Source organism: Equus caballus, chromosome 2 (genome assembly GCF_041296265.1).
Source record: "Equus caballus isolate H_3958 breed thoroughbred chromosome 2, TB-T2T, whole genome shotgun sequence".
Taxonomy (NCBI): domain Eukaryota; kingdom Metazoa; phylum Chordata; class Mammalia; order Perissodactyla; family Equidae; genus Equus; species Equus caballus.
The window spans coordinates 24,470,551-24,482,787 of NC_091685.1; the positions used below are offsets into that span (position 1 = coordinate 24,470,551).

The 12,237-nt window shown below is 56.0% G+C and overlaps 2 protein-coding genes across 3 annotated transcripts in view; one reads left to right on the top strand and one right to left on the bottom strand.

Annotated features, from left to right (window-relative positions):
- Positions 1–4,769: 4,769 nt before the first annotated feature.
- On the top strand, positions 4,770–8,350 carry MARCKSL1 (MARCKS like 1). 2 transcript variants are annotated; one of them, XM_023634355.2, is made up of 3 exons: positions 4,770–4,995; positions 5,740–6,263; positions 7,069–8,350. In XM_023634355.2, the coding sequence occupies exons 2-3, from the start codon at positions 6,177–6,179 to the stop codon at positions 7,579–7,581; spliced, it is 600 nt and encodes a 199-aa protein (XP_023490123.2). In that variant the 5' UTR covers positions 4,770–4,995; positions 5,740–6,176; the 3' UTR covers positions 7,582–8,350. The 2 variants fall into 2 exon arrangements, with proteins under 2 accessions (XP_023490123.2, XP_070116604.1); XM_070260503.1 differs by having other exon boundaries at positions 4,933–5,110.
- A 194-nt stretch (positions 8,351–8,544) lies between these two features.
- HDAC1 (histone deacetylase 1) overlaps positions 8,545–12,237 on the bottom strand; it is a 31,055-nt gene continuing 27,362 nt past the window's right edge. The window contains exons 8-14 of the mRNA XM_023634350.2: positions 11,581–11,689; positions 11,359–11,499; positions 10,664–10,772; positions 10,439–10,569; positions 10,015–10,167; positions 9,441–9,489; positions 8,545–9,166 (exon numbers count right to left, since the gene is read on the bottom strand). Coding sequence (XP_023490118.1) covers positions 9,139–9,166; positions 9,441–9,489; positions 10,015–10,167; positions 10,439–10,569; positions 10,664–10,772; positions 11,359–11,499; positions 11,581–11,689 — 720 coding nt within the window. The 3' untranslated portion in view covers positions 8,545–9,138. The remainder of the gene's footprint in view (positions 9,167–9,440; positions 9,490–10,014; positions 10,168–10,438; positions 10,570–10,663; positions 10,773–11,358; positions 11,500–11,580; positions 11,690–12,237) is intronic.

Here is a 12,237-nt window from a genome sequence, read left to right on the forward strand (position 1 = left end):
ACTAAAAGAAGGTCCTAGTGGGACACTTATGGGGTGCAAGAGGATAGGGAGAGAATCCTCAGGTTTCTGGGGAGAGGCACATTCCTTCCATTTAAGGAACTGATTGAGCCAAATAAATTTCCCTCTCAGCAATTCAGCATCCTTGGAACAGCCCGGTCAGTCCCTCCACCACCTTCCCAGAAGCGAGTTGATGGAGGGGACACAAGGTTATCTCAGGGTGGTTCTCACTCCTACCTCCTCTCCCCAGGGCAGGAAGGGAAGAGAAAGGAAGGGAATGGTCACACTGCTGAGCCAAGTTTGTATCAGGCCATTGCCCAGCATTCGGCACCTAGGAACATTGTTGAATGCTTCCCATGTCCTCTGTGCCTAGGTTCTCAGTGTTAAGGGCTTTACTTGATGGTACTAGGTCATTTATCTCACAGTAACCCTAAGAAGTAGATACTATCATCATTCCTATTTTACTGATGAGGATACTGAGGCTCAGAGAGGGCCTAAAGCCACACAGCTAGGACGTGATGGAGCCAGCTCTTCAACACTACAAGTGCCTCAGCACGACAGTACCTCTCTGAACCCTTGCCACAACCTGAAGTGCCGCTCAGGGTCCTCGTTTTACAGAATGGCCATTATGAGGCTCAGCGAGGGGAAGGGATTTGTCCAAGGTCACGAAGCTGGAAGGCAGCCGTAGTTTGAGTCCAGATCATCTGAGGAAGAAGCGAATGGGAGAGGCGATGGGGCCAGGCCTGAGCAGCATGGAGAGGAAGGAGTGGGACTGGGCACTGGAGTAGGAGAGGCTTTCAGTTTCCCTTTTAAAGGGACTTCCCCTAAGTGGGGGATTTTGGTTGGAAAGTTGCAAGCAATCCATGTTCCATCGGTTTGGCCACCTCTTCCCCAAAGGCACCGAGGATCTGAAAAGAAACTGAAAGTTGGGAAGAGGGGAGGGTGGGGAAGGGAGAGGCTGAGGGCAGCCCGGAATAACTGGGTTGAATTTCTGGTGACCTCATCAAGCCTGGAGGAGACAGGCAAGGAGCTGGGATTACACACCTCTTTGCTGTTGGGGAAACTGAGCCAGAGAGACAGCTCTGTCAGGTAATGGCTGGGCCCTGTCCAGTTTATGCACCCACCCATACCACACACACACACATGCGCACACACATGCTTGTGCACTGTATATTCACACACACAGACAAGGGGAAGAGGGAAGGGAAGGGAGAAATAAAAGATCTAGGTGGCCTAAAATTCTGAAAGGGAACTTTCAAAATCCCTGTCCCTGTGATTTGGTGACCGGTTGGATGGCGGGTCCCAGTGAAGGCCTTCTGAGGTGCCCCAGTACCTGGTCCTGGGTTCAAGGCCCGTGATTGGCAAGGAGGTTGCAGACCTGGGTCCTGCTGACAACTGAGCCAGAAGCCAGCATGTCCAGGGTTCTGGGCAGTCAAGTCGCTGGGGTCCTGGCCCTGCCGCTGCCTTGCCTCTGCCTGATGATGTCCCTAACTACGCCTCCCAAACCCGAAGCATCAGAGCCCTTTGTGGACGCCTCCAACTGGACCTAGCACTGCGATGCTCCTCAGAGCTCCTGCAAACCACCTTCTGCCAGTTCTGACCTCCTCCTCTTCTGCTCACATAGACACTCCGCCTCACTGGGCGTCGGCCTCCTCCTCTCTAAATGGGAACAATGATGGTACACGCTCTACCGGGTCATGAGGTAATGTTGTATGGAAAGCAGTTGGCACTGGGCTTGGCATACAACAGGCACATAATCAATGCTAGCAGCTATGATTAGTATTACTGTTGGTCATTCCTGCCTTTTTAAAACTCTCCCAGTGGTCAAGGATCTCCATGATTCTGTGCTCTGGGATTTTTTACTCCCCCCTCTGCTGGCTCCCTCCCAGGCTCCTTCCTGGGGCCCTCTCCCACTGCCTGCTCCTCCAATGACACGGCTCCCGACTGCCCCAGTACTTCCTGGGTGACCTCATGCACTGCTTGGCTCCAGTTACTCTCTTATGAGCAGTCACCAGAGGCCCAGATTTCCTGGGGTTAGTTCTGACTTAAAAGCTTCAGTCTGTTTGCTCTGTAAGGTCACTAGCCAGACTGGGCCCTGGCTTTTGGCTCAGGAAACGTGATTGCATGTCTGTGCGCTGAAGCATATGGACTTCAGGCTGCCTCCTGGATGTCCTCCTGAATGTTCCCTGGGCACCTCAAACTCAACAAGGCTGGATTCATTAACTCTGTCCCGAGTTCTTTTTCCCTCTCATGCCCTATCTCAGTCAATGGATCCACTTTGTCAGCTGTCACCCAAAACAGAAATGTGGCGACAACATTATCACTGCCTTCTCCCCACCCCATCCCTGCACCCAGCCAGTCACTGAATCCTGGGGATCCTGCCTCCTAACTCTGGCTCCAGACTAGGCCTCTCCCTCTATCCCCACCCTCACAAACCACTTGCTGTTCCCACTTTGTCCCTCTCTCAGCTTCTCTTCCATCCCCTGGCCCACCACATGCCCCTCCTGCATGCAGCCCACAGGCCTCTCTTTGGGCCCTGGTCTGGCTCTTTCTTCTCTCCTTAAGGCACTGCTTGTCTCTTCCCCTGGATGGGAAACCCCTGAGGGCAGGGGCCATGGATGAGTCACAGCTGATGCTCTACCATGTGGGAGCTGAAGGAGGAACTCTCATCTTTGTGAGTGTGAATCATGGAGCCCAACTTCTTACTGTACAGAGGAGTAAACTGAGGCCCAAAAGGAGAGAGGACCGGCTTATGGTTGAAGAGCAGGAGGAGGTGGACCTGGGGTTGGAACTAAAGGCTCTGCGTTCAGCTCATGCTCCCCAGAAGGAGATGGAGACCCTGGGGCTGGGAACTGGCTCGAGACACCATTCCTGAGACCTCCGTTGGGACCTAGCCATTCTCTGCTGTCTCTTCCCATCTCCAGGCTTTTGTATATGCTGGTCCCTCCACTAGGAAGGCCCATCCTCCATCTCCGACTGCATATTGCCCATTCCCACTTCACTTGGCATCTAATCTGATCCCTACCACAGGGCTCCCCTTAGAGGCCTCAAAGTGTCCCCCACCTCCTTTATGGGGCAATGTTCTCTTCTGCCCTCCTCCCACCTTCAGCCTCACACGGTGTCTCTCCTGAGGCCCCAGGCTTCCTGCCCGGGAAATTCATTCCCTTCTGTCCAGGGGAGTTAGGAGCGTCTTGGGCCAGGGCCAGGGTCTGAGCCCGTACCGGAGAACTGGGACAGATGACCCACAGACAGGTGAGGGGGTGAACATGGGGTTTCTTCCCCCTGTCCATCCCAGAGTCACCCTGTCCTTCCCATTCCTCCTTTCCCTGCCATTCTGTCCCAGCAAAAGCTCACCTCTCCAAGGTTCTGACCACCACAGCCTCAGGGACCCACTGAGACACAGCCACATGGGGACACTCTTCCCTCCACGCACTCATAGATATTCTCTCACACAGCCACACACACTCATAGTTATACACCCAATCACATTCATAGTCACCAATACACAGGGACAGACGGGCACACACCCAGAAAGTCTCAGAGAGTCACCAAGAGTCATCAAGCCTCTCTCTCTCACCCTAAATACACACAGCCAAACAAAGATGCAGACGCACACAACCACAAATGTACACACCTGGTCACACACACACACCCACAGAGTCACAAAGTCTCTCAGATACAGAGCAATACACAGTCACACACAGAGAAAAACAGACACACACAGTTGCACATAGGCCCCTGGAGACGCAGAACAATGGGCGCATTGTCTGGGCTGGCAGCAGCTGGGGAGGAAGGAGCCGCAGTGTGGACGGAGGAGGCCACCGGGGGTTGCTGTACCCACCCCCTCTTCGGCCGCCCCGCAGCATCCTAAGCCTCTTCCCTCTTCCCGAAGGCGGATTCTGCAGGGACCTAGATTTGCTGAGGAATTGGGCTCCCAGGCGCCCCCTCCCCAGCCCCCTGTGATGTCTGGTGGGAGATGCAGGGGCTCCCCTGTGGATGAGGCTCCCTCTGGGGCTCTGGAGACTTAGAATCCTTTAGCCTTGATGCTCCTGCCTCCTCCTGGAACCATCCAGGCAATTTGCCTCTCATGCCCTCAGGGCAGCGCCTGGAAATCGGGAGCCCTGGGATCTGCTCTTAACCTCTAACCCCAACCCCTCCAGGACTTACACACCCTCCATCTGAGCCCTGCCAGCCGGTGCGGGCAGCGCCTGGCAGCATTGTGGATTCCCTATTGTGGCCAAGACAGAGATGCAGGTCACGACGTCCATCCCTTAGTGGTGGTGGGTGGAGAAGTCACTGTCCTGTGAGTGAGCTGCACTGCCCCAAACCAAGCTCTTTGCCTCCCACTCTGACCAGGCAGCCCCAAATCTCAAAGGAGCATTCTTCCGGGGGTTTCCGTACAGCCCCCAGCCTATTTTAGCAGGTCTCCTTGACTCTCTCACCCTCAGCCACTGGTATCTGCTACGTGCCCCTCAGCATGCCACTTTCTCTTTCTGAACTTCCGTGTCCCAGTCTATAAAATAGGGGAGGAGGGGTCTAATGGAGCTGAGAGCATTCTGTAGTCTCAGAGTCGGGGTGCGGATGGCGGATACAAGAGCAAGTGCTGAATGGAGAAGCCACCTCAGCCCTCCCCCGCCCCTCTGTGGTCAGATCCGTGAGGAGTTCCTGATTTCTCAGGCCCTGGAGTGTCTCCACACCTCAGAGCCTCAGGTCTCCCAGGAAGCCATATCCGTAGGAGGGAGGGAGGGAGGGAGGAAGGAGGGAGAGGGGTCATAGTGAGCTGTCCAGGACACTGCCTTGCTTTTGCAACACTGTGCTTCCTCCAGACCCCATCCTCTTCCTCCTGGGGGCTGAGGGCGGGCACATCCGGGGCCAGCTAGGACTCTGGGGTTCCCACTGGCCTGTCCAGGGCAAGAGAAGGGGAAGTGGCAGAGGACTAGAGCTGGGAGTCTTCAGCCACCCCAACCCTGCCGTGCCTCCAGGCTCCCTCACTTTCAGGTAGGGCAGGAGGCTGGGCTGGGCTGCCGTGTGGGCTGGCAAGGGGGTATCCCAGGTGTGGAGGGAGCCTTAGTGATGTCCCACTCTTCCTCTTCAGGAACTGGAATGTTTTAAGGTTTGTTGAGCCCCCTCCTGGGGTTCCTGTGCTTGCCTCTGGGGGGCCTTGATGTAGAGGGGCAGATTAGTCAGGCAGGTTATGTCAACGTCTCTCTGAGCCTCAAGTTCCTCAGCTTTCAAATGGGGATGAAGATGCTCTTCAAGGTCACAGGACCACCCCAGACTGGGTTTTGTAATGAGTTCATGCTGAGGGCAGGAAGGACCAAGGGCCAGCTTATCTTTGGGGGCTTGTTATGATGGGCCACCAAGGGACTGAGAGAAGGGAGTAGGGACAGGCCTCACTACTCTGACCAGAGTGACCCCGCGGCGGGTCAGACTCCCGAGGTTGACCAGGCCAGGTAGGCAGGGACGTGGGTGGGACCTCCGACTGGTCTCCGGGCCTTAGGGGGCGCAGATCCCAGTGCGGGGGCCCTGCGGCTTCTATGACCACATTCTCTAGAGCGCAACTCAGGACTAGCCGTCTGACGAGTCTGGGCATGTGGGCCCTTCGAAGAGTTCTAGGGGGAGACTGACAGGGGCCAGCCAGTGCAGGACCAAGGAGATGGGGGGCCCTCCAGGTGTTGGGCGTCCACCCTGAGAGGTGGGCCGTGAGAGGATGGGTTGATTGCTCTCTCTCCTGTCCTCTAGGAGCCCCACTCTGTCCAGCCGGCTGAAGGACCCGCCTCTCTCCTTCCCACACGGGACCCCACCTGCCCCCGCTAGTCGTGTGGATTGAGAGGACCAGACCGCCGGCGTCGCCCACTGCGCAAGTGGGGCTTGAGACCTGAGCCCGCCTCCGCCCCTCGATTGGGCGCTCATTTAAATGCCCGGCCCCGCCCCGGGCTCGGGGCGCATATATATAGGCAGCTCGGCGGGCGGCGGGCGGCATTCTGGCGCGGAGCTGAGCGGCGGCGGGTATAGCTTACGGGTCGGGCGCGGAGCGGGGGTGCAGCTCGGTTCCCCCCGATTCCCCTCCCCCTCCGGCGCGAGCCCCACCCCTCCGCTGGCCGGGCCGACCCGGCCGAACTACCCTGCGGCGCGAGCCCGGGGCGGCTCCGGGCGCCCCCCAGCAGACCCCTCCCATCATGGGCAGCCAGAGCTCCAAGGCTCCCCGGGGCGACGTGACCGCCGAGGAGGCAGCAGGCGCCTCCGCCGCTAAGGCCAACGGACAGGTGGGTGCGCTCAGCCCGGCCCGGCCCGGCCCCCTTCTCTCGCCCCTCGCCGCCTCGCGGGCCCTGGGCCGGGGCCGCGCGCTTTGTCCGGCCCGGGACACGCGGCGCCCCCTCCCCCGCCCGGTCCCTTTGTTCTCGGCGCCGCAGCCCCCGCGGGCGAAGCAAGGGGAGGGGCGGGGATGGGGCGCCGGCCGGGCCCCGCCGCCTTCTTTGTTCGCGGCCCCGGCCCCCGGCGCTGCCCCCCGGCCGCCCCGAGCGCCGCGCGGGGAACAAAGGCGCTGCGGGGCCGCGCAAGGGGGCGCCCAGGGGCCGCGGGGCGGGTACCCGGAGGGGAGGGCACTCCACCCGCAGACCCGACCTCGGGCCCACGGCCTTTTTTTAGGGGGGCGTCGAGATGTGGGGAGAGCCTGAGGTGGGTGGGGGACTGTTCACACAAAGCAGGAGGCTGGGACGACAGGCCGTCCAGGTGCGGGAGCAGCGCCCCGGGGCGGCTTCCCGCCCAATATGGGCTGGCACGGCTCGCCCGCCCGGGATCCGCGGCCGCGAGCGGTTCTGCGCGGAATAGAGAGCGCGCCCCGGGGGAGGGGGGTGGGGGGCCACGGGACCCCAGCGCCTCCTGCCGGCCGCGGCCTGCGAGGGGCAGGAGGGGGATGTTTGATGGGATCCCGGGTGTGGGGTGAGGCTACCGCCAGCCTCTGGGGTTGCAGTAGAACGAGCCGGGATCCCGTTGTCTGTAAGGGACGAGAGGGGGACTGGGGCAGGGTGTAGAGCCCCGGCCCTCATTGCTGTCTCCTCTGCCCTGCAGGAGAATGGCCACGTGAAAAGCAATGGAGATCTATCCCCCAAGGGTGAAGGGGAGTCGCCCCCCGTGAACGGAACAGAGGAAGCAGCTGGGGCCACAGGCGATGCCATCGAGCCAGCACCCCCTAGCCAGGGCGCTGAGGCCAAGGGGGAGGCCGCCCCCAAGGAGACCCCCAAGAAGAAGAAGAAATTCTCTTTCAAGAAGCCTTTCAAATTGAGTGGCCTGTCCTTCAAGAGAAATCGGAAGGAGGGTGGGGGTGACTCCTCTGCCTCCTCACCCACAGAGGAAGAGCAGGAGCAGGGGGAGATTGGTGCCTGCAGCGAGGAAGGCACTGCCCAGGAAGGGAAGGCTGTTACCACCCCCGAGATCCAAGAGCCCCAGGCCAAGGGGGCAGAGGCTAGTGCTGCCTCCAAGGGAGGAGACGCGGAAGAGGAGGCAGGGCCCCAGGCTGCAGAGCAGTCCACTCCCTCGGGGCCAGAGAGTGGCCCTACACCGGCCAGCGAGGAGAATGAGTAGCTGGGTGGGGGCAGGTGGGTGATCTCTAAGCTGCAAAAACTGTGCTGTCCTTGTGAGGTCACTGCCTGGACCTGGCACCCTGGCTGCCTTCCTGTGCCCAGAAAGGACGGGGCTGTTGCCCCCTCCCAGCCACGTTCCCTCTCCTCCTCTCCCTCCTGTGGATTCTCCCATCATCCCATCTGGTCTTCCTCTTAAGGCCAGTTGAAGATGGTCCCTTGCAGTTTCCCAAGTTAGGTTAGTGATGTGAAATGCTCCTGCCCCTGGCCCTACCTCCTTCCCTGTCCCCACCCCTGCAGAAGGCAATTGCTGGTTTTCTTCCCCAATTCTTTTCCAACTAGGTTTTGTTTACTCTACTCCCCAAATCCCTGAGCCAGATGTGGGGTGCCTACACTCCCAAACCCTGAGTGTCCGGCCTCCCCCTGTTGAGTTTTTAGTCTCTTGTGCTGTGCCTAGTGGCACCTGGGCTGGGGAGGACACTGCCCTGTCTAGGTTTTTATAAATGTCTTACTCAAGTTCAAACCTCCAGCTTGTGAATCAACTGTGTCTTTTTTGACTTGGCAAGCAAGTATTAGGCTTTGGGGTGGGGGGAGGTCTGTAATGTGAAACAACTTCTTGTTGTCTTTTTTTCCCCTCCCATTGTTGTAAATAACTTTTAATGGCCAAACCCCAGATTTGTACTTTTTTTTTTTTTTTCTAACTGCTATAAAACCATTCTCTTCCACCTGGTTTTACTGTAACATTTGGAAAAGGAATAAATGTCGTCCCTTTAGTGGTGCTTTTTAATGAGTGGTCTTCTGGGGGCAGGGTGAGAAGACTGGTTAACCTCAAACCTTGAGGGAGAGATTAAGAAGACAGGTAAATTGTGGGATTCTTCTGTTGAGGGGTTATCCAGATCCTCATGGACCCCAGAAGGGCAGGGGAGTGGAGTCAAAATCAACACAGGGATACTGCTAGGAGACACGCTCAGGAGGGTACGGAAATGTACCATTTTATTACAAAGATTCGCACAAAAATGAAAATAGCATCTCAAGAAGGAAACTACCAATCTCCACCTGCAGAATTGTAGGGGGACAGAGGGCAGGCAGTGTGAGTTTCTGGGCTCACTTGGGACCAGTGGGAAGGTATAAGAACAGAACCAATCTAAAAATGTCTGATGTTACCTTAAGGAGCCTGAAAAGAACAGAGGGTCCCTGAAGACCCAGCCGCCCCTTCTAGAATGCTCAATGAGGGCACCTTTCCAAAGCTACTAAGCAGGCACTTGGCATTTCAGGATTTTGTCTTATGGCTGCTTAAGAGTATCCCTTCCACCCAGACCTGACACCCTTTATGGTTCAAAATTAAAAACTGGGGAAGGATGGGTGGCAAGGCAGCTACTAGAAAAGCTCACCCAGCACGTGTGCCCTGGGCTCAGGGCCCTGGTTCCTGTTTAGTCCCTGGGGATATTTATATTTAATATATTTTTATATAAATACACAGTGAAATAGAAAATATAAAATCTGAGGGGTTGTGGGAGAAAAGGGGGGAACTTGGCAAGAAGCCAGAACTGGAGAGGTCTGCTCAGGCCAACTTGACCTCCTCCTTGACCCTGTGGAGAGAGCAAAGATTCACATGAGATAACCCACCCCAGAGGCCTTGACGCAAAAGTGTGGGTACAATGACTTCCACAGGACCCCGGCTGCCCAGGTGACTGCTGAGGGTTGGGGCTTCCTAGCTCTGCCTAGAACTGCAGAGACAGACACACTGGTCCCTGAAAGAGGCCTTTGTAAGCTGGACCAGCTGTCCCTGTGCCTTCCCTCTCGGCATGGTGGGACAAAGGGGCTGGTGCTCCAATGCCAGGGAGATGACAGCTCCTTCCTCACCCTTTGGCTTCTTGCTTCTCCTCCTTGGTTTTCTCCTCTTCTGTGACTTCTAGAACATAAGAGTGCAGGGATGGCCAAGGGCAGCCCCTCTGGAAAGACCTCCAGGATCTTCACTTACCCTGAAACCCCTTCCCCAACACTATAGCTCAATGGACATACGAAAGAGAAAAGTCCATCCCAGATCCTCCCAGTGAGCCCTGTTGAGAACAAACAAGTCGGACCGGTTTCCCAGCCTGCTAGAGCCTGAACCCGGTGGGCGGAGGCAGCCCCCTGGGAAACGGGTGAAGACTCGGAAAAGGGCTTGGGTGGTACGTGAGAGCCATGCTCCTGACCGCGGGGAGCCCAGGCATGTCCCTGGCTCTGAGGCTGGCAGGGCTCAATTAGCCAGTGGAGATGACGAATCGAGTTTCACTCTTTTGTGGGCCCTGCCACTTCTGTGAGGCACTGAAAGGCCTAAGGAGCTGAGGAAGCCCCAAAGGAGCTGGCAGGGCCTGCGTAAGCTCCCTCCTCCCATTGCCCTACATAAATTCATCCTCCTCCAGGGGCTGGGGCTCAAGACCCAACCCAAACCCACCTTTCTTTTCTTCTGGCTCTTTCTCTTTTTCATCCTCTGTTTTGACTCTCTTGGCTTTTTTGAAGTTGGAAGAATTCTTGCGACCGCCTTCTCCCTCCTCATCAGAGTCAGAGAACTCTTCCTCACAGGCAATTCGTTTGTCAGAGGAACAGACTGGGAGGCAATGGAAAATATGGGTGAGAGAGCAGATGACTCTTTATCTCGGGGTCTGTGCCCAGTGATTCCCTGCATGTCCTCCAAGAGACACCAAGGGAAGGGGACCAAGAAAAGGAACTCAGATTCCCTAAATTATTCCTTTAGGCATTGGAACCTGGGTTTCTTAACTAGTGGGTAGCTGCGGAAGAATATGGAACCAGGAATGATAGAGGGAAGTCAGAGCTGCCTACTCACTGGGAAGGTACAGGCCCCTGGGTCTGGGTCTTACTTGAGATGCGCTTGTCAGGGTCTTCTTCGTCCTCATCGCCACTCTCCTCTGGAATGGCATCCTCAGGAATCGCCTGCATTTGGACCCCAGGTGCATGGGGCAGCATTCTCAGGTTCTCAAACAGTCGCTGTCTATGGCCAATGGTAGAGAGGGTGGCTAGGCTCTGGTTAGGGACAAACCAGAGCCTGGGATGTTCAATCACAGGGTGTCTGGGGATATACTCACTTGATCTTCTCCAGGTACTCATTAGTGTTCTGGTTAGTCATATTGGAAGGACTGATGTGAAGTTTGAAATCTGGTCCAAAGTATTCAAAGTAGTCGTTGTATGGAAGCTCTAATTGGGGCAGGGGATAAGAGAGTTAAGAGACCTGGCCACCATGGGACTCTGAGAAAAGCACTGGTTAGGTTTATCTGGACCTGTTAGCCCAACTATTAAACAGAGAGGAATGCCTCTGAGATAGGGTGAGACTTGGGTGCCTATAGGATTTCAATCTTTTTAAAGGCATTTTCCAATTCCACACCAGTGGGGGGGGGGGTGGTGGGGTGTGTGTGTGTGTGTGTGTGTGTGTGTGTATTTTACTATGAGGAGAAGGCCCAGGCCCCGGTTTAGAAGAATTTAGGCAATGCTCATTGGGAGCACTCCCTCACTCACTTCCCTGGTTACCCTATAGAGTAAGAATTCCAAAGCTATAAATAACCACTGATAATTTTGTCCAGACCACAAGCAGGGAGAGACGAGAGAGGGACAAAAAGGACTCAGGAAAAATTGATGCTATGGTCTGACAATCACAGAGGATAGGCAAGAGAATCAATGACTAGTACCAGAAGAAGAGAGGTCAAGGCCAGTGGGAAAGGGCTGTTAACTTGAGGATCCATGACCTCCAGCTCCGCCCAGCCCACTCTCATCCCGGAGCTATTACCATTAGGGATCTCTGTGTCCAGGGCCACAGACGTTTCATATGTCCAGCACCGGGCAACATTACGAATGGTGTAGCCACCGCCTCCCAGCATCAGCATAGGCAGGTTGAAGCTCTTCACAAATTCCACACACTTGGCGTGCCCTTTGGTGGGAGGAGGGGTGCTGGGTTACAGGAGTGCCCAGCAGGACCCTGTCCCCGCACCGCTATGCTTCCTGGTCTCACCTTTGATGGTCAGATTGAAGCAACCTAACCGATCCCCGGACAGGGAGTCAGAGCCACACTGTAAGACGACTGCACTGGGCTGGAACATCTCCATTACCTTGGATATGACCTAAAAGGACACATCCTGGTCACTACCAGCCTCAAGTAAAGCTATGTGAGGTTTGGGGCTGAAAAGGGTGGTTGCAGCACTGTCTTCTGTTCCTTATCACCCACTCCCACCTTTCCCCTCTCCCTCATGTGGATAGTAGAGAAAAGGGAGCATCAGCCTGGGGTTCTCATTTCCCCACTTGGTTCAGTTTTCCAATTTGAAAGCATCTCCAAGAGGCTTCTAGCTCTGATAACACTGAACCTAGAACAGACAGCCTGTTGACTCCCTAAATCTTTCCCTCTTTCACTGCCCACGCTCCAGTGCCACTTCCTCTAGGAAGCCTTTCTGACCCTCAGTTGCATCTATTCTACCCATTTGGTCCTACAGACTTTGAGCTTTATACTGTGAGGAAGCACTTCACGCTTGTATATCGTGGGCTTCTCTGTTGCCCTTACTACAGGGACATAGTAGGCAGTTGGTGTTTGCTGAGTGACTACCTAACTTTATTAGATTAATACTCTAGTAATGGTTCCTCGTTGCTTACAGGCGAAGATTTAACCCCTCAGCAT

Coding starts and splice junctions, on each gene's coding strand:
- MARCKSL1 (XM_023634355.2), top strand. CDS start 6,177: ATGGGCAGCCAGAGCTCCAAGGCTCCCCGGGGCGACGTGACCGCCGAG. Junction 6,264..7,068: donor CCGCTAAGGCCAACGGACAG/GTGGGTGCGCTC, acceptor TCTGCCCTGCAG/GAGAATGGCCACGTGAAAAG.